The 25,007-nt window shown below is 42.1% G+C and overlaps 4 protein-coding genes across 6 annotated transcripts in view; 1 reads left to right on the top strand and 3 right to left on the bottom strand.

Annotated features, from left to right (window-relative positions):
• nhsl1b (NHS-like 1b) overlaps window positions 1-2,384 on the bottom strand; it is a 91,502-nt gene extending 89,118 nt beyond the window's left edge. For both annotated transcript variants that reach the window (XM_056427757.1, XM_056427762.1), the window contains exon 1: window positions 1,395-2,384. In XM_056427757.1, coding sequence (XP_056283732.1) covers window positions 1,395-1,713 — 319 coding nt within the window. In that variant the 5' untranslated portion in view covers window positions 1,714-2,384. The remainder of the gene's footprint in view (window positions 1-1,394) is intronic.
• Window positions 2,385-3,544: 1,160 nt separating this feature from the next.
• On the bottom strand, window positions 3,545-11,567 carry acbd3 (acyl-Coenzyme A binding domain containing 3). The gene is made up of 8 exons (XM_056428412.1): window positions 11,288-11,567; window positions 10,090-10,231; window positions 9,606-9,746; window positions 9,258-9,410; window positions 8,840-9,014; window positions 8,130-8,376; window positions 6,801-7,082; window positions 3,545-5,842 (listed from the first exon to the last, which is right to left on the bottom strand). Exons 1-8 carry the CDS (start codon window positions 11,553-11,555, stop codon window positions 5,628-5,630), a joined length of 1,623 nt encoding a protein of 540 aa, XP_056284387.1. The 5' UTR covers window positions 11,556-11,567; the 3' UTR covers window positions 3,545-5,627.
• Window positions 11,568-14,652: 3,085 nt separating this feature from the next.
• Window positions 14,653-16,276, top strand: mixl1 (Mix paired-like homeobox). The gene is made up of 4 exons (XM_056428411.1): window positions 14,653-14,774; window positions 14,938-15,158; window positions 15,282-15,408; window positions 15,699-16,276. Exons 1-4 carry the CDS (start codon window positions 14,678-14,680, stop codon window positions 16,274-16,276), a joined length of 1,023 nt encoding a protein of 340 aa, XP_056284386.1. The 5' UTR covers window positions 14,653-14,677.
• Window positions 16,277-16,429: 153 nt separating this feature from the next.
• lin9 (lin-9 DREAM MuvB core complex component) lies at window positions 16,430-24,918 on the bottom strand. 2 transcript variants are annotated; one of them, XM_056428100.1, is made up of 15 exons: window positions 24,867-24,918; window positions 23,838-23,870; window positions 23,247-23,338; window positions 22,634-22,747; window positions 21,602-21,732; window positions 21,290-21,415; window positions 20,967-21,124; window positions 20,433-20,566; window positions 20,156-20,284; window positions 19,671-19,772; window positions 19,500-19,580; window positions 19,282-19,407; window positions 18,969-19,151; window positions 18,633-18,730; window positions 16,430-17,361 (listed from the first exon to the last, which is right to left on the bottom strand). In XM_056428100.1, the coding sequence occupies exons 1-15, from the start codon at window positions 24,895-24,897 to the stop codon at window positions 17,256-17,258; spliced, it is 1,644 nt and encodes a 547-aa protein (XP_056284075.1). In that variant the 5' UTR covers window positions 24,898-24,918; the 3' UTR covers window positions 16,430-17,255. The 2 variants fall into 2 exon arrangements, with proteins under 2 accessions (XP_056284075.1, XP_056284076.1); XM_056428101.1 differs by lacking the exon at window positions 24,867-24,918 and adding an exon at window positions 24,753-24,761.
• Between the last annotated feature and the right edge of the window lie 89 nt (window positions 24,919-25,007).

Here is a 25,007-nt window from a genome sequence, read left to right as displayed (position 1 = left end):
CACTGCATTCCAGTCTACACATTGTCCTCAGCTGCTAGCCTCCACCGAGTTCCTGACTTACATGGAACAAAGACAATAAGAACTCCCAACTCCACCTACTATTGCATCACAACAGGTACGGCTTATAGGAGCAGTCGAGTCATGCAACAACACAAGGGATTAGTTAAATGTCTGGAAGCTGTCCCGTAGCTTGTGCCTCCTAGAAACAGCTTGGTGGAGTATCAGTCTGTACTTGTGTGTGTGTGTGTATGGGTGTGTGTGTGTGTGTTCAACGCGTTGCTCATCATAAATCATATTCACTTCTGTCTGGAAACTGTTTGCTGAGCTTATTGTTTCCCTGCAACCAGTTTGTGTGTGTGTGTGTGTGTGTGTGTGTGTGTGAGTCACAGTCAGACCAAAGGCAAAGTGAATAGATGGATATAAGGACAGTAAATAGGGAACAAAAACCACTGACTCAGGACTTAATTCCTCACCAATGTTCAGAAGAATTTGGGCTCGCCTTCTGAATCCTACCGAGCAACATATTTTAAAAGGCAAACAGGATAAACAAAGAAGCCGAGCAGCTGATCAATTGGACACACAATCCCATCAGTAATATGTGTACACAATGCCACTTGAACTCCCATTAAAAAGAAAAACAGTGGTATAAAGTAGCACATGTACTCAGTAAAAGGCTCCAAATGAAAAGACCAAATGAATGCTTATCTCTCAATCTGTTCGTAGCTGGCGATAGTCTGAGTTAATATGCAACCAGTGTGTGACTACAGAAGGGAATTTACAAGGGCACCAACACAAAATCACAAAACAACAAAACTCAGCACATGGTGCAGCAAATGGGAAATTGATTTTCCATTTATCTTTCAGTTAAGCAACTTTGTTTACATGCATAAAACAGCACTAATGAATTGGGTGTGGGGGGGTGGGGGTGTAAGGCCTCCCGTAATGACTATCCTTTGAAGACCTGATCACAGATGGTGAGTCCGTTGAAAGGAAATCCTTCATTTCTGACGGGACTCAACACCCTCATTAACATATGTCTGCATCAAAGCAAAGACAGCCATGTGTCACCGGTCACTCCTTCCTGGTTCTTTCAATGGACAACATGTGACAGTCACCTTGGACCTGACCAGCATCTCTCCACAAACCAAGCACTACGTTAAAGAAGTAGCACACCTCCAGATATGGGGTTCATTCAAAAAGTCAGACCTAAATACTCAAATAAAACTGTTCTTCATATTTGATCTCGTAATCAATATTAATCAATATATAGACATTACGTGTCTATTGGTCCAATTTAAAAGTGTACAGTGACTCCTCCAGTTTAACTACAATAGTATTAGAAGTTATATTATTGCTAAGGGGCCATATATGTGGAGATGAAAGTGCAAACTTACGAATTTTGGTTTTCTTGGCATCCAATTTTTGGATTTCAACTTGCAGTTTTTGCAGCCGCCCCTGAATCCTGCAGGATCTTCTGAACACCATCCCTGCCTCCATTTCGATGGCCAGAAAGATGTCGCTGGCATGTCGAGAGAGGTCGGAGAGCTGGTATATCATGTTGGTCAATGTGTGACAGCCGACCTCATCCAGTGACGAGAACAACACGGGTCTCCGCAGCTTGCGTGTCCCCGACTCTTCCCTCGGTGTCCAGCCATCCCTCGCCGATAACCGACCGACTCTCCGCGGCTCAATGGTCCTCTGGTGAAAGGGCATGTTTATTTCATACCAATAACTCCAGCGGGACCGAGAAATGTTCACGCAACAAATAAACAAAAAAAACCGTAGAGCTTTGAAACAAATCCGAGACGCATCAGCGTCCTTTGGCTGCTGCTGCTATTCGCGGACCATTATAATCCTTCAATCCCGCCATATTTTGGTTTTTCAAAGCGTGAGACTTTGTGCTGCTGTACAGCGGAGACGTTGCCTCCCGGAGTCTATTCAAATTCAAGCAGGCAGAGTGCGGGCCGGGGTGAAAAGAGAAGAAGAAAAAAACACTCGGAAAGTAGGGTAAAGTATAAATAAAAGCCCGGAAAAATACTAAAACCACCTGTAGCAACTGGAACCGGAGCCAGATATACAGGGGAGACTACCTGCTGCCACCGAGAGTTCAGCGGTCGGATGGAAAACGCGGACCGGACTCCAGCCTCCGAATGGAACCGGACGGACCTGGTCCAACTAGCGGAGAAGTGAGAAGAAATCACAGTTAGAAGCTCAAGTTCTGGTTTAATTCATGCTCAATGAGCCACATTGCCTTATAATCATTCACTTTTTATTAAATTGTTTAACAAATAACACTAATATCAGTACTTGGGCAATGTTAGGTGGCTGTTTATGTCACATAATAAATTAACATAATCTAACGTTAAATGCTGACTGAAACCGTAAAACACTTGTAATGTATTGTTTAAGCTAAGCTATTTAATTTTTTTTGTTGTACAATATGAATAAATGAACATTGTAACCGAAATGGAGGAAAAGGGTATTACAAATATCCTTTTGACCCAATTTTACGTTACCTGTTGTAACTAATGTTGTGAATCCATATTAGCGTCGCTGAGCGGGGGTGTAGTTTGAGTTATTTATCCCACACACTAGCTAGCTTAGTTAGTTTGGGTTATATACATGTACAAGTAACAGAAGAAAAAATAAATAATTATGATTATTAAGTGGTGAACCTTGACCTGCCTCTGGAATGTGGGTTTCCTGATATCTCAACAATGAACTCGAGAAACACCAAAAATGGCGATTTGACGACAAGTGAAGCTGACGTGAGGTTTAAAAAAAATAGCTTCTGCAAGTCAGCCTGAAATATTTTATGAAAAAAATATATATGTTTATTAGTTTGCGCACATCCTCTAAACATTCTTTAATTCATTTATCTTTCTCAACATTAACGCCAGAACGTTTGCCCCCAGCTAAGCTTTTAAATCACCTGCGACACGTGGATAGTTTTTGAAAGTCTGGCTGAAAATGGCCAGTGTGCGAAGTCTCTTTCGTATATATTGTGACACCTGGCGTCTTCGCGCGAACACTGCAACTCCACAGGTGAAATAACACTCGTCCAGATTTGTTTCTCTCGACAACTCACTGTAAATCTTGGCATTCGTCTCTTCCTCGTCTTCAACTCGAGCTGCTGGCAGGTGGAGCCGCCGTCCTGCGACACATTGGTGCGTTGGACTGGAGGGCAGCAGCAGGATGACGTGACGCACCACGAGGGGGATCAAGCGACTCCATCATATCAGTTGTTGACATTATGACAACAGATATATTTTATTGTAGACATTATGACCCTAGTCTCCTCCTTTTCGGTTTAAAAATGCAATCACCTCACACGTCTTATTGTTCAGTGGAAATGTAACAAATGTATATCCTTTATAATAATTTTTTTTAATGCTTTGGACATGTCAATATATCAGCTTGGAGCGACATTGGTAAGTCTATTTATCTGGTTTTAGTGAGTGAATGGTAGGGAGGTTTGAAAGCGTCTTTTTTTTTTTTTACAAATTAAAATGATGAAAAGAATAAAAGTAAACAAACTACCCAATTCTAGAGATGAACATAAGTTTAATCAAGATTAAATATATGCCCCAAAAAAAGATCAAAACAATACAAAAAGATGAGCTTTGCTGTCTGCCATGTAAATAGAGTCCTCAGCTTTGTACTTCCTACGAGTTTTGGACTTTCGTTCGGGGTAAAATGAATACATATCTCATTCACCATCTTTTACAGTGCATTGATTCTCAAAACCAGAGCCTTCTTCCACATCTGCAAACCCAAACAAACTCATTTATATAATTATTTACATACAAGGCTTGAACAAGTCACCTCAAACCGTTTTGGTGAGCAAAAGAAACTTAAGAAAAAAACATCACCCATCAGAACATATGGGAACCTTCTTCAACTGTACAGCTTAACTAAGCCATGGTGACATTTAGTTACACAAATCACTGAATGGATGTGAGGCGGTTATGGCCTCTGATTATTAAATAATATGACAAACTCACTCAGCAGGGACATTGCAGGATTACTTAATTTGAAAGTTATTCCACCTCCTTCTTTAAAGTTTGATTACAGACACACCAAAATGTACAAATACAGGATGGTGATGACGTGAAACCAACTGTGTGCACCTGCTGAACACGTCACACACATCGTTCCCAATGCACCTCTGTGGCAGGTACACAACTTATACGCAAGTAATGTGAAACTGAACAGCATAATTAATCTAAAGTATGGAAGCTAATGCAGTAAAGTTGAAAACAAGTGAATTAGTGAGCAACCGTGTCCCCATAGACATTACATCCTCTCGGTTTATTCACAATACATTTTTTTTAGATGACAATTTCAGTCAATCCAAAACCAGGAAGAATAAAAACAGAACAGCAACACTGCATTTGGAGTAATGGATTTTAAGTTCCGAGAGCCGCAGAGATGTAACGGCGCGCTTGACCTCTAAAACATGACATCATTTATTGTTCGGTATCGTGTTGTCTCCAAACACGCAGAACGATAAACACAAAACCCTCCTTGGTAATATTAATATTACATCTGTCGTAATAACAACAACTCCTTTTTTTCTTGATCCCATCATGAAGACAGTTGATTTGATGAAATCAGTCACACGGGAGGAGAAGGCGAGAACAAATATTCATTGAGTAATTTGTTTTGAATCTTCTTATTCTGTATCATACAGAGTTTGTAAAGCCAGATGGCCGACCTTTCCTTGTGCATATTATTCTATACTTACTAATTTAATACTTATGACTATTTTTGCTTCACTCCAAACCATGGAATGATGTCTTGCCTTTAGACTATAAACAAATAAAGTAAAAAATACTCCTGCTTCATTCTGTCAATCAGATTGTATCAAGAAAAAAAGAAAAAAGGTCAAAAGTTGTTGTTGTGAGAACCAGCCAAAAAGAGTCCTTTCTAAACCCTCTCAGATCTTAACCTATGTACGGTGGCTCGGAAGGAGAACAACGGACAGCTGTTTTACTACCAAAAAAAAGAGGATAATGTTTGTGTGTTAAGGTGTGTGTGAGAGCCTTGGCAAAGACCAGCAGCTCTCTGTGGAACAGAGGCATAGTGTTATGAAGCACATTCGCAAAATAATTAGATGTTCGACATCGTCTTGTGTTCTTCTGGGAGAAACCACCACTATGACCACCAAACAGGAAAAGTTGGCTCTCAAAAGAGGATTTGCCGGGTTTCCGCTTAACCTGGTTACGAAAGCGTCACTCGGAGCAGAAGCAGCCACGCAGGGCAGTGTTGGGCTGGAGCGGTGACAGAAGAGGAGCCCAGGGGGAGAAGTGGTCAAAACAATATGAGAGAGAGAAGTCCTACAGCTTGGTCTAAGTGAGCGCAGCGAGGACAGGTGGTGGATTAACAACGGGAATACACATTCCTCTTCCAAGGGCTCGATGACAGACTCTAGCAGGGGTGTATCTTGACTCACACACAGTACATACATGTTTGTCCAATCTCCAAACAAAGGCTTGAGTTGAGTCTGTCACCCTCTGGTGGTTTAGTCCAGAATAGATCTCGTATCACTTGTTCCTTCAAAACACACACACACACATATATATGAACAAACACACTCATTGGCTCCTCTGTGTCTGTGTTCAGGCTTATCTGGTGTAGTAGACTCTGTAGTAAACACTCTTGGCGCGCCAGAGGGAATAGGAGTTGTCAAACTTGAGCAAGTAGACTCCGCGGCCGGGGTACTGATGGCTGCCGGCGTACACCTCCTCATGACAGTCCCGCCGGTACACCGGCACAATCTCATCCACCTGGGGCTTCCCTGCCTCCTTCTTCGCCTTCTCCTCCTCACTGGGAGGCTCACCTGAGGACACAAGCATGACGTTTAGAGTTGTAATAGAAAGCAGGAGGGCATCCCTGATGAGTCGTTATATTTGTGCCTCAATCCTCAACACTTGATGGAAAATATTGAGCAATGAAAAAATAAAAAAATGCTAGTGTATGAAGTAGATTTTGTAGCATTTAATAAAACTGAAATCTATTGTGACTTCACGGTTTTTGCATTACAATAAAGTCCCCAGTATAATACTCGAGGCACACATAAGTGTTGAGACACTAAACATAAATACACAACTGCTACTCGAGCAGAAAGTCGGAAATTAAGTTGAGAAGGACTGGCATATCTGCCAAAGGCTAATTTATACAGTTAGTTTAACTAACAAAACATTGCCACGTCCACTGCAAACAAAAAAACACCATTTATCTTTTCAACATTTAATTTCCACAATTTCCACTATTGCGCTGGTTTTCACACCGGACTTCCTCCTCCAAGGGGAGAGCTGAGAGATGTTTAACAATGGCGTCGGCATATTTATACATTGAGATAAGGATAGAATATCGGAAAATCTAGTTAATCATATCTCTATTTGCTGATGAGTCAAAGCAACATCTGTGGCAAAGATGGAACTAAATAACCACCATGACTTCAAATTAAATGGCACCATCATGAACAATCAATACCTTTTTATATCCAATAGTGAAAGCAAGGAAATAGCGAGCAAAGTTAAATTGTTAAATTCTTGAAAAATGTTTCATCTCTTGCAGATTTAGTTTTCTTCACATAATATGTAACACATTATGGAAGAAGCTTTGTGGAAGAAGCTTTAACATCATTTTTTATGTTGATTTTAACAACCACCACCACCATAATGTGCATTGCTTCAATGGCGGAAAATATTTGCATCGAAAATATTTGAATAAAAAATATTTTCATCGAAAATACTTGCGGGCTTATACACACAGACTTCCCACCCACACCTCACCTTCCTCATCCTCATCGCTGGACTCAGATACGTGCACGCTGACCGACACAGAGGCAGCGTCCGTCCATTCGAAGAAGACGCCGAAGCCGATGTCATAATAGTCCGTGGCAAACTCCCAGAAAAGGTAAGAGCCCTCCTCGTGGGTGGGCACTCGCACCGTCACCACCTCCCCACGCCCCACTGTGATCACGCTGTCCACGTCCTGTCGGATTTTCTCCTTGAAATCCTTGATCTGTGGCCGTGTCCACATGGAGGGAGCTGCTATGACTGGTGGGGAGTCTGCTGCGGTAAAAGGGATAAGAGACGCCTTACGATCTAATACACATGTCCTCTTACGGAAAATATAGATCAATACTATATTTCCCAATAGGAGATTTCCTACCGGCATACACATACTGGAGAGCTGCGACGCGAAAAACGCTTTTGCTCGCAACGCACCCATCTTCGAATTCAGCCTATATTTTGATCTCAACTAAACATCTGGAAAGTTGTGTGACGAGAGAGAAACGGTTCATCTCGCTTCTTAGCATTAATGTGATCTTTTATTGAGGGTTTATTCCATGATGTTTTCTGGCAAGGGTCTTTTTTATTTATTTTTTTTGTTATGGGTCCGTGCAAAATATTAAAAGATATCGATTTCCACAGCACCAATTCCATCATCAACAGAGTTATGGCATTTTTAGCACTTGAGTGTCTCTCCTCTTTCAATAATGTAGATAACCATTATCTTTTACCAATTCTTTACTCCAGGCGCTTCAACTTTGCTGTTCTGTATATCACAGTTTAAGTCACTTCTATCTGTATATCTTAATTTTACAAATCACAAGTTTGTCTCAAGGGTTTTCACTTAACCTCTGAGAATGAAGTCATGTGTCTCGTAAATGTACCACTTTAGTCTCAGAGGATGTGACCAATGGCAATACCTTTAATCTATCCTCAAAAGCTTGTTTTAAGAGTGAGCAGCCAGCCACAGTGGAATATGTGGCTCAGGATGTATGCTTTGGAATCAAACCTAGGCCTGGTTCATTTCTGGTGTGAGTGTTTACTCTTCTGAAAGCAGAAAGTGCGGTTGGATCGTACCTAAACCGCCATACTATCATGTGTCACTTGTTCCAGCTCTTCTCCTCTCTGTCCTCCAGCTAACATCAACAAGGTCCGATCAGGTTTCAAGTCTGGTATAAAGGTTTGTTTGTTTGACAGAGCATTTCCCTCTGTCCTGTAGCCATTAACTACACAATGAGGAAAGCTAGATTATGAATATGACATCGGCACAAAGTCAACTCGGACAGTTTATGAGTTTCAAATGAGAAACTTCTACGGCCCACTAACCTAATAAAGGCCCGTTCTCCGAGACCTCCTCTGCCGGCTCAGGCTCTGGCTCCCGGTCCATGCTCTCCGAGTAAGAATCCGACTGGCCTCCGTTGACTGTCGGGGTTTCCTCAATAGAAGTTGCCGACGCTGCACACAACGGTCCTGCTGCGGAAGCGGCAACGGGTTCCCCACTACAGAAGCCGGTTGATTCAAGGGTGCCCTGCACCATTAAATCAGCCTGAATCTGCTGCTTCTGTAAGGCCGCCTTGGCAGATGGAAGAAATCGCTGAGTCAAGACATTGAAATCCAAACCAGGGACATAAACCAAGAAAGTTACGTTTCTACAAAGCTGATGCAAGGATCACCAATTCCTTCTAAGAATTACACTCATATGCGTATACTCTTATTGCTCAAATTGTTATACTGACTGGTTTGCTCAAGACTGTGCTCATCACAATGCATCTTCATTATTTGAGGAACTATAAAATTTGTTTTTTTTCCATCTTTACTCAACATTCTGAACAGTCTCTAAAATTACATTGCAAACCGAAGGCTTCCTTGTGTACATCTTGAAGTCTTTAGTTCTTTTACAAACATTGAGGCTTGGCCCATGACTATTGTCTATTTACTTTGCATCATTGAAAGAAGATGTTTACAATACTTAAGCTTCCCCACTAACTATAAAATAAATAAAAAGTCTATCCCTCTGTTAAGTGGGTACATGTTACCTGTTGCTGGGCCAGCTGGACCTGGTAGAGCTGCTGCATGTACTGCTGGTAGTGCTGCTCCTGGAGCTGACGGATGAGGCCCAGCTGTTGCTCGGAGCTGTTGGGGTATTGCTGGGCAGCGTACTGCTGGAACTGCACTGCGGTCTGAGCATTCAATGCCGCCATAATCTGTTGTCTGGGAAATAGACCACAGGGGCAGAGTTGGTGAGGAAGGAAATACAGGAAACTGAGAGGAGACAATGGCGGACAGTGGAAAATTGTGGGGTTTTAACAGCCGAGCACTGAATCTGTTCCAGAGCTGAAAAGACAACACCACTGTAGATATCAATATCATATCAAATGTGCTGATCATGTCGAAGTCACTTTAATGCATTGCAAGCACATAGTGCAAATACACAGAGTGATAAGAGACACATACTTCTGCTGCTCAATCCGTAGTCTCTCCTCCTCTGCCTGTCTCCTTTCCTCTTCTTCTCTTCTCTGCTTTTCCTCCTCCTCAAGCCTTCGTTTCTCCTCCTCCTGCCTTTGTCGCTCCATCTCCTCCTCCTCCAGTCGCTGCCGCTCCTCTTCTCTTGCCTGAGGTAGAGCAAAGTAATGTAGGATATTATAAATTATACACATGGTCAAATTCATTAAAGACATATCATATACAGGTTAAAAAATGTTTCAATTCTTCCCTTCAGTTTTTGCCGGCTGCTTATAGGAAAAACTGAGAGTCTGTATTTAGAAAGTGTATCAGAGGGTTCTCCTAAGAGGAACGCCTTACCTTTTCCTCTCCTGCTCCTCCCTTTCGATCTTGTGTGAGGTGACGTAGGGATCAAAGAGGTTACAGCACTTGTTCAGCAGCTTGACAAACTCCACCCTGGCCTCCTCCTTCTCCAGGTTACCCAAGGAGGCCCACTCTTTCCTGCACACAGAGTGAGAATAGAGGTGAGGATAGATGATATCAGCAGGTGGGCAAACTGGGCTTAGCAATCAAGTATAACTTGACATGCAATTGTTTCGCAATAGCACATCTTATTGTATTGGTAAGATTTGTAACATTGTTTCTTAAGAACATAACATTTTAAATACTACGCATGTATCCGTGAAATAAGCCATTTTACAGCAGAGGTTTTCATACATTTACATCACATAAATAATAATTAAAAGCAAACCACAATTGTTTAATGGACCCACTAACTGAATATTTACCAGATTTCAAAGTTCATACCCTCTGGCACACACATTCTGACGTCTGCGTTGGTTACCTGCGGTCGTTGCCCAGGACATCAAAGAAGCCGACTTCCGGCGAAGCATCAGGATTATAAGGCCCCAGTAACACCTGCTTGTGCAGAGCCACAAGTCGAAGCTTCTCCTCATAGGTCGGGTGGAAGGCCTTCCCATCTTTATCTGATAGCAGCGATAAAGAAGCAATGAATTTGCATGTATTGAGTTTTTTAGGACCAGCGTGGAAACTTGCTTGTAAATACTACAACACGCCTTGTTTTTATTACAACATAGTAGTAGCAACAGTAGAAGCATAGCATTATATTCTTTTGACACTGACCTAATAAAATCTGAATGGCAAGTTTACTTCAATCACATTCAAACAATAAACCGAGGTGAGGCAAGGATCAGGTTGTTTTCAAAACAAGTTATGCATGACCAAAACCAAACTGACTAGAAATGCATGACTAAAACTACAACGCACAGATTACTATCAGAGGGGCCAAACCTGTTTGCACAGTCAGTACAAGAACAGAGGAAATGTCCATAGTAAAAATGTGTTCAGGATGTTTACTGCATTTCCTGTAGGAGTAGCAGCATGGGAGTGGTCTATGGGTATTCATATATGAGCAGGCAGTTGGGCTGTAAAACAGGCCCCACGACCCTGTAAGTGGGCGAGAGTCTGGTTGCAAGCAGCGCGGTGCAGGGAAGTGGTTTCAAAGACTATGGACCGGTATTATCCTCGGAGCCAACCCACTCCTTCAGCACAATGGGGACCTGACAGCGTCTAATATATCAGAGAAGAATCCGTGTTAGCAAATGGCGTGCGGGCTTTCCGCCGCCTCACTGCAGGGCGTGTTAAAGCTCCCGACCAAAACACGACGAGCCACCTCTCGGCGAGATGGAGAGTAGAAAAAGTACACGAAAAGTAGACAGCCGGATGGCAATATCGAGACACCGCGCTTAGACACGACGTGGACTTATTTTAAGTGCCTTGCTCATTTCTTCCCGTCACCCAGCAGCCTTTTAGCAGCGCCGGGTCGTTAGCTGTGTGGCTAATGTACCGTTGAGGCTGACAGCAGCAGCCCCGGTGACAGCTAACGCTCAGAGCTAACGTTAGCAGACAGCTAACCTCGACCAGCGAGTGACCCGACTCACGGTCTAACAGTCGGCCCGCGGGCTCACGGCGTACCGCTTCATATACGCCGGCGCGTCGAGGTTAGACCGTAAACCGAATACCTTTGAAAAATTGAAGGCCCATTCCGTACAGCTCCAGCAGAGGAAAGCCCCATTTCCTCTCTATCGCCGCTTTCGCCGTCTCTCCATCTTCAACCCCCGCGGCACCCGACGTGTCGGTCTCGGGTTCCGCGGGTTCGGGGTCCGGCTCTTCGACCTGGGTCTGCTCGCCCTCCGGGTCAGGACTGAGGGTGAGGCCATCGATGGAAACTTCGAGCCGGCTGGAAGTAGCACTGTCGAGGTCGCCGCTCTGAACCTCTGTCGCCATCATGTAGACTGTCAGCTGAAGCGGCCACGTACCTACTTCCGTTTAAATTTGGCGGAAGTTCCGGGAGATTTTTTTTCTTTCTACGATGTAAATAATGACGACGCTTTAACCGCTCAGAGATACATTTAAATATTTTTTGATTTATTCGTTTTACACTTGGGACTGAATTTCTTTTAAATGTATATTCTACATATATGTATTTTGAGAATAGCAAGGAAGATACTTACTTTCTTTTAAATAAGCTTAATCTTTATTGTTAATGAGGGGATAATTGTCTCGCAGCTAAATGAAGATTGAAAAACTATAATAAAAAACATCATACATACTAAATACGATTCAAACGTTCTTCAAATATGATGTCAACTTATCAATTTAGCCTTATAGTGGAATGAGTGGAGGTGGATGGATTCTTGTTTATTTAAATATTTGTTTTAATATAGCACAAAAGACCAATACAACTCGAACAAGGGGCGGTTCAATGCCCCCTATGCCTCAATTACTGGACCATTAATACACGTGTGTACAGCCAGACATCCATACACAACTGCACAACCCAAATACATTGATATCGATAATGGATGAATTCATGTTCATCTATTTGAGTAAATAATGATTGCAGCATGACGATACTGAATATTTAGGGCTGATAACAATATACATTTTTAAGATGGAGCACATTTTCCTAGTAATCCCTTTTCTATAAACACAAACAATAAGAATCTGTTAAATCTAGTTCTTAAAGCTGAAAAATAAACTTGCCAGTGCTTTCTGGTGGACAAACAATGTAATGGAGACATTCTTTCTAAATTATCTCAAAAGCGTCATTGGTATTTCAATACTGACAGCTGGGACGTTTTATCGATCTGGCTCTAACATAACATTTGCTAATCTGGCCTTAGAAGATGAGTACACACATCAACAATCATCACACTTAACTTTTGATTGTTATAATATTGATGTACCTTTACTCTGAGGCCACATTTTCATTTGGAAACTAGGAGTGTACTGTTACTCCTTAAATAACCCTGTCAAATACACAAAGAACCAACTCAAAAAGAGGCCCATATGTCAGCTGCCATTTTAACACAAACCTGCCAACTTGTGAGGATACTTTACCTGTCTGTCTACAGGTTAAATGTATAGTGGTCAGGTCCAACTGTGGGTTAAACAGCGGTCAGACCTCAAAGGTGTGAACATGCTTTTGTTTGTGTCTACAGCTTGAGCTGCTAACTGGAAATGGCCAGTAGAAATCCCAAAGTGTTTTCACTGTTTGATGTTTGAAAGTGCAGTCTGTTAACTAAAATATACCAGCGTGAATCAATGTACAACTGCATTATTTTAACTTGATTAAAATGTCAAATGTATAAGCTGAAAATGAGTAATACAAACACTAAAAGTAAAAGAGCCTTACAATTACAACAATGCTTAATTTTTTTCATTGGCTCAAGAGCTTTGTGGATACAGATGAACGTACGAAGCATTTCATGTTCATTCCATGATCTGCGGACAGCTTTCAGGAAACATAGTCACTGTCCATATATTATAAAAGGAATCAGGAAATTCAACAGCCTGATTTTAGCATAGCAATCTGGTCTGTGAACACAGGCAATACCCAATTAGAGACCCAGACAAAGCAGCCTGTGAACTGTAAATGTCTCTACCATCAAGCGTGTCCGACCTAAGCAATGCTGTATGTGTCAGCGTACAAAGATCAATAAGTCCCGTTGTGGATGTGAAATGACACAAGGCCTGTCAAGAAATATTCTCATGGAGATCAACAAGAAGATAACCAGAGAAAACCTGCGATGTTATATTGTAGGTCCATGTTACAGTTCTATTTCAGGAGCATTATAGTGTAATACTACACTCATACAATCTACTCCAGGATGACTTCAACACAGTTTCAACTACATCCCACAAATCATATGAAACAGGATGTGGTAACAAGTCTGGCAATCACCTTGTGTTGAAATAATGTCTCTTCAATATGATGCATTAAATTGAACTTTTATATGTTCATTATTTCACTAAGAGAAATATGTTACTTTAAATGAGCTTGGACGCCCATTAAAAGTACATGTAACCATTAAAGATTAATATTGTCCAAATATGTGTGAACAAATTAATCTGTCTGTGGTGTTACCTGACCTCCTGACTTGATCCTCCTCCTCCTCCTCTAAATCAAATAAAGGTGACCCATTCAATAACAAGCACTTAATCCTGGGTACTTTTGAACTGAGGTTTGTGTATTGGGATCAACATTGTTAAGGCAGGAAGCACACTTTCCTCCACATCAATGTGGAGCAGACCCCTAAAGATCTGAAACTTTATCAAACATAACGTATATTATTAATCATGTAAGCCGAAAGAGGAGAAATCACAAAGAAAAACGCGAACTCATGTACATGTCTAGATGCAGAATTACAGTCAATAAGACAAATACATATACTTTATTAATGACACGTCATTTAAGTTATCTAAAAAGTTTAGTGTAGTGTCTTTCTATTAAACTGATATAATATATTCAGTTCATATACTCTACATCATATATAGTTATGTATACAAATGCAGTGAAGGGAACTATGGCTGCATACCATTGTTGAATGGCTCTTTCAATCAGTTGTTAAATATAAGGGGATATGTGGATATGTTTTGAAAAACAATATGGACTTTGACAGGAGTTTTTTTTATTTAGGCCTACTTCTCTTTTTTCTTCAATTCTGTTATTATCAAGCAACAAACTGCAGCCTGATTCCCAGGGTCGGATTAGGAGACGGAAGTTTCCGACTGCCTCTCTTTGATGGCTACCGGTCAGTTATTGCTTCAACCATTCCAAAGCGGATAAATGTTTTCACTGCCGATGTGTATTGAGCATGCAGATTCCATTAAAACTCCTTTAAAGAGACCTGCGGCCGCTCCAGCGTCCCAGGTGTGATGCCTTCACACCTCCAGCGGCCTGCAGACGTCTGAAGTTGGTGCGCGGCCGCTGCAGTGCCAGCCGGCCCCGATGGTTGCCCCATTCACACATGCAGGCAGTAGCACCTTTGATCGCGGGGGGATTTAACTCCAGCGAGGCGCGCAGCCCTCACGCTCAGTCAGTCGCTGCAAATAAGACGTCGAGGAGCATGTCTTCGGTTCATGGGAATATCCGCGTCGGGGATCTGAATAATTTCCAGGTGTATCACGAGGGACCTCTGCAGATAAACAGCATGGTGAACTCAGGTATGTGGCTGGTGGTGAAAGTGTCCTTTTGGGACGAACTATAGAGTAACACACACAGCAGTAAATAACGGTTCACAGCTGGGTCTGCGCGTAATTTACGCACACGTCCATTGTCATATTTCCGCGACGTCCTTAACAAAATAGTTATACGTTTTCTTTTCAGATTATGGAGCCTCAGATGTGCCAAACTACTTCAACCCGGCAAACTCTGTGCCGAGGGCGGATAAATGCGTGGCAATACTGACCCACAGGAGAAAGAGGACCAACTTCACCCAGCAGCAAATCGAGGTGTTGGAGAAGGTTTACTCGGACACTAAATATCCTGACATCTACCTGCGAGAGAGACTGGAGGCTGTGACCGGGCTGCCGGAGTCCAGAATTCAGGTAATGTGGTGGGATGGTATATCAATAGTGCATTTGAATACAATTAACCATTAAATCAATAAAATGTTGTCAAACGGAGGTTTTGTAAAATGTTCAACTGTGTTTTCCACCCACACATTGCAGGTGTGGTTTCAGAACAGAAGGGCCAAGTCTCGTCGCCAAGTCGGCTCCTCAGGGTCGATGAAGGTCGTGAACCCGCCAGCAGCTGGCTCCTTCAGCCAGCTCCAGAGCAGGATGGGCCCAGAGACCGGTATTATTACGGTCACATTTTTGGGATTTTTTTAGATTTGGGTTCAGTTCAACTTTTTTTGCCAACTCAGTTGTAATTTCCTTCTTTATAAAAACATATTTTGTTGTCCTCTATAGACACAATATGTTGCTGAAATGTCTTCTACACTTCAAGTCCCCTACGTGTGTATAAAATGCTGCTTTAAAACTAATCATCTTTCAAATATATAGAGAATGCACAAAAGATCAATGTGAAACACAACTTTTAATTCATTTCACAACTAATTGCCTCACCCTCCTTTTCTCCTTTAGTTTATGACAACAATCATGGAGTCGAGGCACACAGGATAGGAGGTTTTGGACTGGAGGAGACTTTCAGACCTACGATGCACCAAAACCCAGATGATGCTCACAGAACCAGTATGCCCACCAAACCCAGCAGCTACGTCCACACGACCGTCTCTTGCATCTATGACAAGGAGGGAGCCAGAGGGAAGCCCGAGCAGATGCAACGACGCGAGCTGAGCGTTAATGTCCCATGCTGTAACATCCATCTGTATCCCAAGGAGAACGAGCAGCCTCCCAAGATCGAGGCCCACATGTCTGCAAACCAGGGTCCAAAGGTTCTGGTGGAATATGACAATTTCCCACCCAACAAGACCATCGGACCAGAGATGAAAGTGGTGATTCCTCCGATTCCCACCCAGAATAACTTCAGCAGGTCTTCGCCAAAGGACAATGGATGCCAAATCCAGTATCCATGTGTGAAGGCCACCGGAGACCGGTTCAGTCACTTCTCCCCGATCCACGCTGCTGAGGCCCAGGACTTTACCGACTCAGACTCTGACTGGGAAAGCGAGGCCATGGCGGGCTTTGGTGGCTTCATGTGATGCATTACAAGCGCTGATATAATAAGGAACGTGTATTATAAGGAACATTGTTATTTATTGTGAAATAGTAATAAAACTGTTCGCTGTAAAAATTAAAAAAAAGCCGTTTGTTGGATATGTCTGTTGATAAAAGATTAAAAACGAGAAGAAAGATTACCGCTTTGCAATATTATGTTTAATAAAAAAAGACGGAAACATTTATTTACAATTCCCCTGAGGCACTCATATACAACTTTACAAAACTGAAAAAGGAGATTCTCAAGGAACAAACTGTTGACGTACATTTTGATGGGCTTAGTGTGGGGTTGCAGCAATAGCCATGACAACTATGGAAATGCTAAGAGCCTCTTAGGGAGTAAAAGGCTTTAAAACCCCAGAGTTCTCCTTTATAAAAATACAAAAATCTCTTTTCAGTGCACACAAAATTTAAAAAAAAACATTTCTTAATACACAGCAGAAATGTTGACGATCGTCCTAGAATTAGAGATATTGTACAATTATCTACAATAAACAATTTTTTATAAAACATCAGTGGAGCAACATAACACAAGACTTACAGGGACTTTAGAGATAGCAAAATATTGTTTCATAACCATACACACCTACCTTAAAAATAAATAAATATGGACTATAAAAACTGTAAGAATCAATGTTTGGCACATGAAACCAATAAATAACCATCGACAGTTTGGAGATGTGGATTTGTGGCAACAGCTAAAGGTTCTTTTGGATTTGTGTTCAATTGGGTGCACCAACATTTTCATACAATAAAACGGGTGGCTAAAATACTTGTGACATCCTCCCTCCCTTCAGCACTCGGAAAGAGTCGGTTCACGGGGACATCCACGTTCAGATTGTTCGGTGGCGGTCCACAACATCCATGTGAGCAGTCTTTTGTCAGTTCAGGTGAAAGCACCATCTCATAATAATGGACCGCACCTCCGCTGTGCATGCACCCGTGTGTGGAGGAGGCCGGTTCTCAGACCGCATTGGTGTTGTTGACAGAAAATGCATGCAGATTCCCCAGCTGACTAAGGCCACTCTGGATGTGCGCCATGTGGATCTCGACATTATTCTGGAAGCAACTAGAAAACAAAGAGAAGACAATAGCATGAGAAATGTTCAGTACTTTGAGGCTGACTGAGTAGTGACACTGACTTGAATAACAAAAATGTAAAATGTAAAAAGTCAAACCAAGTTAATACTACACGACTTTTAAAGTTGTCAGATTGTCATGTAGTGTTAACCACACAACTTGCCGCCTGGTTATCAGGTCATAAATCCGTTGTGATTTTCACATCACTTTAATGACCAGCGACAGGAGCTCACGTACTGAAAAGATCTTTTCCCAGAAGGAATCCCTGATAAGTACGTCTATGCTTCAAAATACTTTATCACAAATTCAAACGAGAAAAATAACTGACGTAGTCATGCTTGTTGTCGTTGTCGTGAAGAAGTAATGTGAGAATATCCAACATCCAGCAGCAACAGTGAACTGCTGTCAATGATTCGTAGCTCGTAAGGCTTCAGGGCTCTGCAGACTGAGGCTACATGCACACGACTACCATTCCATTCAAAACCGGGCTTTTAAAATGAAAATGATCTAGGTCCGCTGTCGTATTGGAGAGCATTTAAGCTTTTGTTTGTTTACAGTTTCTTTGGGACTTTCAAAGTAGTTTCTTAAGAATTAATAAGAAAAGAAAAGTCCATCGCCATCCTAAAAGTCACAAACTGGGTTTTCAGACGTCTGCTCTGGAGGGCTGATAACGCCGCTGGACACGCCACCCGTTAAATCGCTCACTCAACGCTCCAATAACTGCACGCTTTCTCCGTATGACTGCAGTTGTAGCATTATACAATACAGAATTTAACTGCACAACAGCTGCTAGCATCAACAACAAGGCCAGTCACGCTTTTAATCTACATTTAAACAAATCAATGGTTGACCTGGCTGCTTGTTTTCTTCTAGAAAAGGGTCACGTGAAAGAGGCGTGACGAGTCAGGGACGGGCAAGTCCTTACTGCTGAGACGCAATAAAGTAGCGAGTTTATTAATATTGAATACGGCGCGTGTCCAAATTGCACCAACAGTTCTACAGCAATCACTTTGGTCCTCATCAAAAGACCCGCCAAGTGTAAAATCGTGACGTCGAATTAACAGTTCTCGAGATATGTGAAGGAAATACCCACATACACTAGCGTTATAGCTACGTCCGACACCCTCGGCGCAACAGCAACCACTATGCTGATCTGAGGCTTTTGTCTGGGCGCTACAAAAACAGTCAGCGAGTAAAAATACAAATACATCAGGGTTAAAGTCGTGTGGTGTGAACGAGGCGTGAGGAGGGGCTTTTCACCTGAGGTTGGAGGGATCAATTGACGCCTTGATGTCATTAAGGGAGTCTGTTAGAGATTTAAATTCAAAGGAATTCAGGTCTCCCCCACCCGCCAGACACTGAAAGAAATCGAGAACAATTTATTCATGAACAGGTTATAACAGTATATTGGTCTATCATGTAATTATTGTTCAGTGTAGATACAAAAGCTTTTCAACGTCCTGATGTTGCTGGCAACTTTGTGTGGACCTCTTCGACATGAATATGTTCCATACATTTCCCCCCCGACATGCGTTAGAACGTTTGTGAGCAGTAATGGAAGCGGACAGCATCCGAGCATTTACATATCTCATTTACCTGGATCTGAAGCATGAGAGCAGTGAGGCGGGAGATGAGGTGTGTGAGGGTGGGGTTTTTCACACTCGGCTGTTCGTCCTTCAGCGAGTTGCGCAGCTGCACCATCTGCTGGGATTCGTCTTCACAACGCCGCCGCAGCTCTGTGGGATGGTCAGCTGGAACCATGCCCTGATCCGGAGCAAGCTGGACGGACACATTTTTTTAGATTGGTCAAGGTTAACTGTGAAGTGAGAAGCTAGGAATGTCAAAACAGGGCATGACATATTAATGGGCAGTAATTAGTGATGGGAGTGAAGTGTATCTATTGACTTACATCACAACAGAACTGCTGCACTTCACGGAGCACCTTATTCAGATCTTTATTAAGCTGTTCCAGCTCAATCACTGTGGTTGCATATCGCTTCTGAAAGTCGAGATCAAAAGGCGTCGAGTACGACTTCTGAAAACAAAAAGCACAAGTATGAGTTTAGTGAGGCTTGACGAGTGCATCGCTGGCTACATTTAGAGGTTGTTTCTAAACGATGACTGTACCAGTTTCTCTGCCTCCGTGTTCATTTCTTTCAAGTTTTTGATGTGGTCTTTCTTGATCATGAGGATCTTGGACAGCCTTGTCTGGTCATTAAAAAAGTAAACAAATAATTTGTTACCATGTTGTAGGATGTGAGTTTTTAGTGTTCCATTTTCATCACAGGAAGTATTTACCACTTGGACAAGGAATTTGACAGGAAATCCTCCCAGAGTATCTCCCTCAGCACCAGAAAGTTTGTTCCTCCACGGTGACTGGTTGATAAGAGGGTCACTGACCTGTTATCAAAAAAAGGATAATTTATCTTCAGCATCAATCTAGAGGAAGAGATTCAAAATATTTAACTCCAAGACTAATTGCCTTTTCGATTATGCCTCGATTTAAGTGCGACAATGTCTGAACTGTACTTAAACAGTAAATGCCCCCACTGACTAGCATATCCAAATATACTTTTTCGTAAATACATTTACAGCCTGCTCTTACAAGATATGTGGACCAAAACCAGATTGGGATTATTGGCTGCCTGCCAGAGTATCTATTGCAGTAGATAAGACTTCTCACAGCCAGTACCAAATAGCAGTGACAACTGTGAGACACTGGATGCAAACGTTATGACAACACAGGACATGTATATCTGTCTTTAGATATAGGGGTATGGTACCATGGGGACGGGTGTGGGCGCGGATGGGTAAGGCGCCCGAGGCGGCGTCATGACGTTCTGCATGTAGCGCGATATCCGATGCTTCTGGGCAAAGGCTGAAATGGGCATAGTCTCATTGGGCTCATTGCTCTGGGAAAAAAAAAATCAGAATCTGATGTTAAAGACCGTATGATCACGTTCCTTTAGTAGAGACAGTATCTTTGTTTTACAATCTAATAAATATTCAAATAAAGTTGTTACGCGTCTAACCTCAAAACGCACTTTAGGCAATTCTTACCAAGACTTCGTAGTCAGGCACAGTGTGTGTTCCCAGGCCACTGCGATCAAAGGTGACACGATAGGTGGCAGCGCTCGTGTCCACTGCATCGATCTGCCCTGTGAACAACCCATCATGGACGCCCCGGAGTCGAGCTGTGGAACGAAGAGAAAAACAAAGAAAATCATCATCATCAGCACTGGTAATGCAGTTCAAATGAGTATTGGACATCCTCACTTGTGTTTATGGGTATGAATGTTCCTATCAGCCAATAGACAAATAATGACACAGTAATAAGGATTTAGATCCGCCTGTAGGTTAATAAAACCATGGTGTCTGACTACTGCATTCCTTCCTATTCGTTTCTTTTTTCGATCAGTTCAGGGAATATAATTAAGCTTCTGTTTGATGTTGATGTTGATAGGACTTCTGGCAAATACTGAACATTATAAACTGCTTTACAGGCGCTTTAAAAAAGGAAATGAAAACAACAATACAGCACTTAACAACTGTCTGGTTGCCAACGGGGGTGTGAGTTCATTCCAGTCGTCTTACCAGTGACTTTAGTTCCTATGATGAGTGGCAGAGGAATTTCGTCCGGAAGGTCTTTGCAGTTTGACACGTCAGACAGTTTTCTTTGCTGCAGCAGTCGCATCTTCTGCCTCTTCTGTCTCAGCGCTGTCCGCTCCTCAGCAAAGAATGCCGACGAACACCTTGATGAGTCAACAGAGCATAATGCTGAAACAACATTTCTTTGATTACTTTGTTTGAGGAAACGGAGACATAGAAAATACAGGGAGAGAACAGTTTGACATACTTTGACAAACATGAGGAGTGAAAATTATGTAGAAGCACACATCTTAAAGATTGCAGCATACCGTCGGGGTTTCCCCATCAGTCTCCTGATTGTTCCCCACTCAACCCTGGTCAGCTTTCTTGTTTTCAGGTTGGGGAAAGACTCCTTGAGACACAGGCAGAATTCATTGTCACCCTCAAAGAGCGGCCTGGAAAAGATAATAATAACGCACAACATAGTTAACGCATCATTGTTCTTCAAACATTGCTGAGGAAACAGCCGCCGACTTCTCAAACCATGCTCAGTGTTATTACAGATGATCAAAAAGCATCTATATTTTGGTTACACTATCAAAATGAATTGCTGTTTTATGATGGTGAAAGTGAGACTTTACCTGTCAATATTGGAATAGAACCATTCATATATGCACCATTTGTGAGCTTTGGGTAGCTTAAGGAGGTTTCTTAATCTTAGCCCTATTTTCTGAGATGCCTTCTTATCTGGTGTCACCACGTTGGAACATTTCTGTAAAGCAAAACATTAAAACAGTTATTCCACATAAAAGCAAATACGTTAATAAATAAATCAACACCTGAAGAAGGGTCATCCAACACAAACGTATTCTTCCACTTTGCTAGGCAGCTGTATAATTACTCAATTATTAGGCAACTTCCTCATCACCAAAATGAAGCTATAACATCATTTTGAGTCGAGGGGCTCAATGTTTGTGGTCAAGCAGACGACTAACAAGAATGCACCGATGCTAAAAGGCTCGCCATGCTTACTGCACTGGTTTTGTCATTTGAGGAGAGGCAGCGGTATAGAGTCAGGTTTTACTCCATACCACAGGCCGTAAATTCCATCCAACAACATGGCAGCCACATTGTTTTCTGATACATTCAAACACTTCAAAGTGTATGCAATCTGGAACCATTGTTGCTCTTTTGTAAAAGAAAGCCGCAAATCTCTAGCACTGCCGGGCAGCCTTGTATTATTTAGTTTTTTCCCCAAACTATAATACACCTTCTTGAAATGGTCACATAGACATTGAGGCTATCCATCGACTGTCCACTCCTAGTCATTCAAATATAAAACAAATCTGGTCATAATGTGGGTCTCTTGTTTTTTTCCACATGGAAAAGTAAATGATTTATGCAAAGCCCTAATCAGTTGGATTTATAGAGGATTTACTCCTGTAGGCCACATACACATCATTAATCATTGGTCAATATAGCATGCACTGAGGAATTAATTGCTTCAATTGATTACAGTTACCATCAACGCTGATTGGGGAACCACATACAAAGGTTCCAAATTTAAACTTTAAATCTCCCGATATGTGCAATAGTAAAACTGATGCTGCAGTAGTTAGAGTAGGGAGGGCATATACTCCCTATGAATCACATTCATAGTGCGCAGTCTTTACCTGTGGTGTGGTGCTGACCCTTTGGCTCCTCCGAGGGGATCGAGATGAGAGACGCTGCTGGGGCGACTCATCCTCCTCCCGAAACAAACGACTCTTCTTTGAGCTCCGTGTGGGCTGGAAGGATAAAAGTGGAAAGAAGTTTATGAATAGTGGCAATGATACTTAAACTAAATACTTTTTATACTAATCACAAATTTGAGTGTGCATTGTTCTTGTCTAACTTAACAGAAATCAATATATTGTGCAGTTGTATGCTAAAGAAAAACTGAACCACATTAGTTGGAGAATGTAGAAGATGTAGTTGAGTCCATGAAATCATGCAGATACACACACTATAAGCAATCTGGATCAAGCTGGACTTTCTTGTTAAATACAGATATATATATATATAGTTTTTATAGCCAAAAGTAGTCAAAATGTGCACATGATGGTCGTGTTTAACATATTTTGCTAATTTTCTTCCAGAAAAGATTGTATTCCCTTTTCAGACATGACAATGAATATAATTTAAAAACAAATGTATAACATAATGCAATTCAATAAATTCATAATATTGTGGATAACAGAAGCTACTCTATCCTTTCCTCTTCACAAGTTTAAAAGAGTCTCTTACCGTGTCCATTGTGAGGGAGGAATGTCGTCCCCTGGTGTTGTGAGCCCTTGGGAAGCTGTTCTTTTCATTCAGAGAGTTGGACAAACTGCCTTCTATAAGATACATGGATGTATTCAAAGTCGTGTGAGTACATCTGATACAAGACACCATTGACACCATCTCATTATCAAAATTCAGACTCAGAGGAGAGAAAAGTATCTCCTTGGACAGATCATTTTCTTACAGGTGTTGAGACATTGTATCCTTCCCACTATGGGGACAGGCAGTGGATGCAAATATAGGACGATAAACTCCACTGTGTCTTAGACAGCATCAGCCACAACGTATAAAGTAGGGTGGGTTGTCTATTGTTGTTGTGATGCATCATATAGAAGTCTAGTACAATCAAGGGCATACAATTCATAAACAGGAACCTCATGTCATGTGTCTGCTAATGCACATGCAGACCAGATAACATTTGAATCAAGTATACTCGTCATTGGCCAAGTATGTTTCTGCATACAAGTAATTTGACTCAGCAGTTCCCAATATACTTACATGGTGCCAAGGACAGATGTACAGAAAGTTCAATAAAGATACGAGCCAACATACCTTTTAGACTGACAAGTGCCTCTGCTGAGGAGCCTGAGAGAGAGAGAGAGGAGAATGGGGGCCAGCGTTACATCGACTGAACGTTACAGTAACGCCCTCATAAGACTAGCTGCAAAATGCTGTAAATATTTGTACACACTTCAGGGTGATACAAAAAAGCAATACCAGAAACCTACCGAGGTCGTTCTCTTTTATTTTAAAGGGAAATATACATTTATTTAAGCCATCAATGAAAACGTCTGCAAGGTGCTTACGTCTATAAGACTGCCCCTTAAACACTGACAGCAGCCGGATAGGGTACCACGTTACACACAGCTAGCGCAGTAAACTAGGCCTTAATCCCATATGTGAGCTGTCAAGAGTGGGCAGAGCATCATCTGCACAAATCATATCGACGACACGAGCTTCGCAGCTGACGTTACACATTCGTATGAACCAAGAGATACGATGTAATTAAACCAACTACGTTCACATCGAGTTAAAATACAAGTTAGTCTGCGAGTAGCCAGAAACAACTTGTCCGGTTTCACTTCACCGTCTCGTCAACCCGACGGACACACGGCGCGTTGCCACGTTACGCGAGAGAACGTTGAATAAAAGGAACGCGACTAACTCACTGTGCCCAGGGCAACAGAGAGCTACCATCAACGGCTAGCACATGCAACGTTACCTTTGTAACGTCAACGGAGACGCTGTGGTCGTCCCTTTGTTATTAATGCTTACCACCCAAGGCCAGCAGACGTTAGCTCCCGGCTAAGCTGACGTTATTTGTTTACACAGTTGAGCTGAAGTAACTTGCTCAACTCCAACATTATCCACGGTTAGCCTCTGGTGCTAACAAGCGTTAGCTGACTTGGACATACCGGTGAATCTTTGCGTCTGTAAATTACTTTATGAACTCTGCCCCAAACTCACGGTGTTCATTACACGGACGACGATGGCAGTCTGTCGCCAAAAGTGCATTTGTATCACTACGGGACCGCTGTGTGTTTACAATGCAAAACTCCTTGAATGTGTGTTGTTACTTACTCTCGTCTAACAGCTGGTCCACCTCCGCCATCTTGAATTAGCCGCGCCGCTTTTTCAAAGACGTTGTCAAATTGCATTCTGGGTCGGGACGCTATGTGGAGGCGGATTTAAGAAATAAACAATACTGTAATTTATCAAACC

Source organism: Pseudoliparis swirei, chromosome 12 (genome assembly GCF_029220125.1).
Source record: "Pseudoliparis swirei isolate HS2019 ecotype Mariana Trench chromosome 12, NWPU_hadal_v1, whole genome shotgun sequence".
NCBI classification, from domain to species: Eukaryota; Metazoa; Chordata; class Actinopteri; order Perciformes; family Liparidae; genus Pseudoliparis; species Pseudoliparis swirei.
Note: the sequence above shows the minus strand (reverse complement) of the source record. Positions and strands in the feature narration are given on the sequence as shown.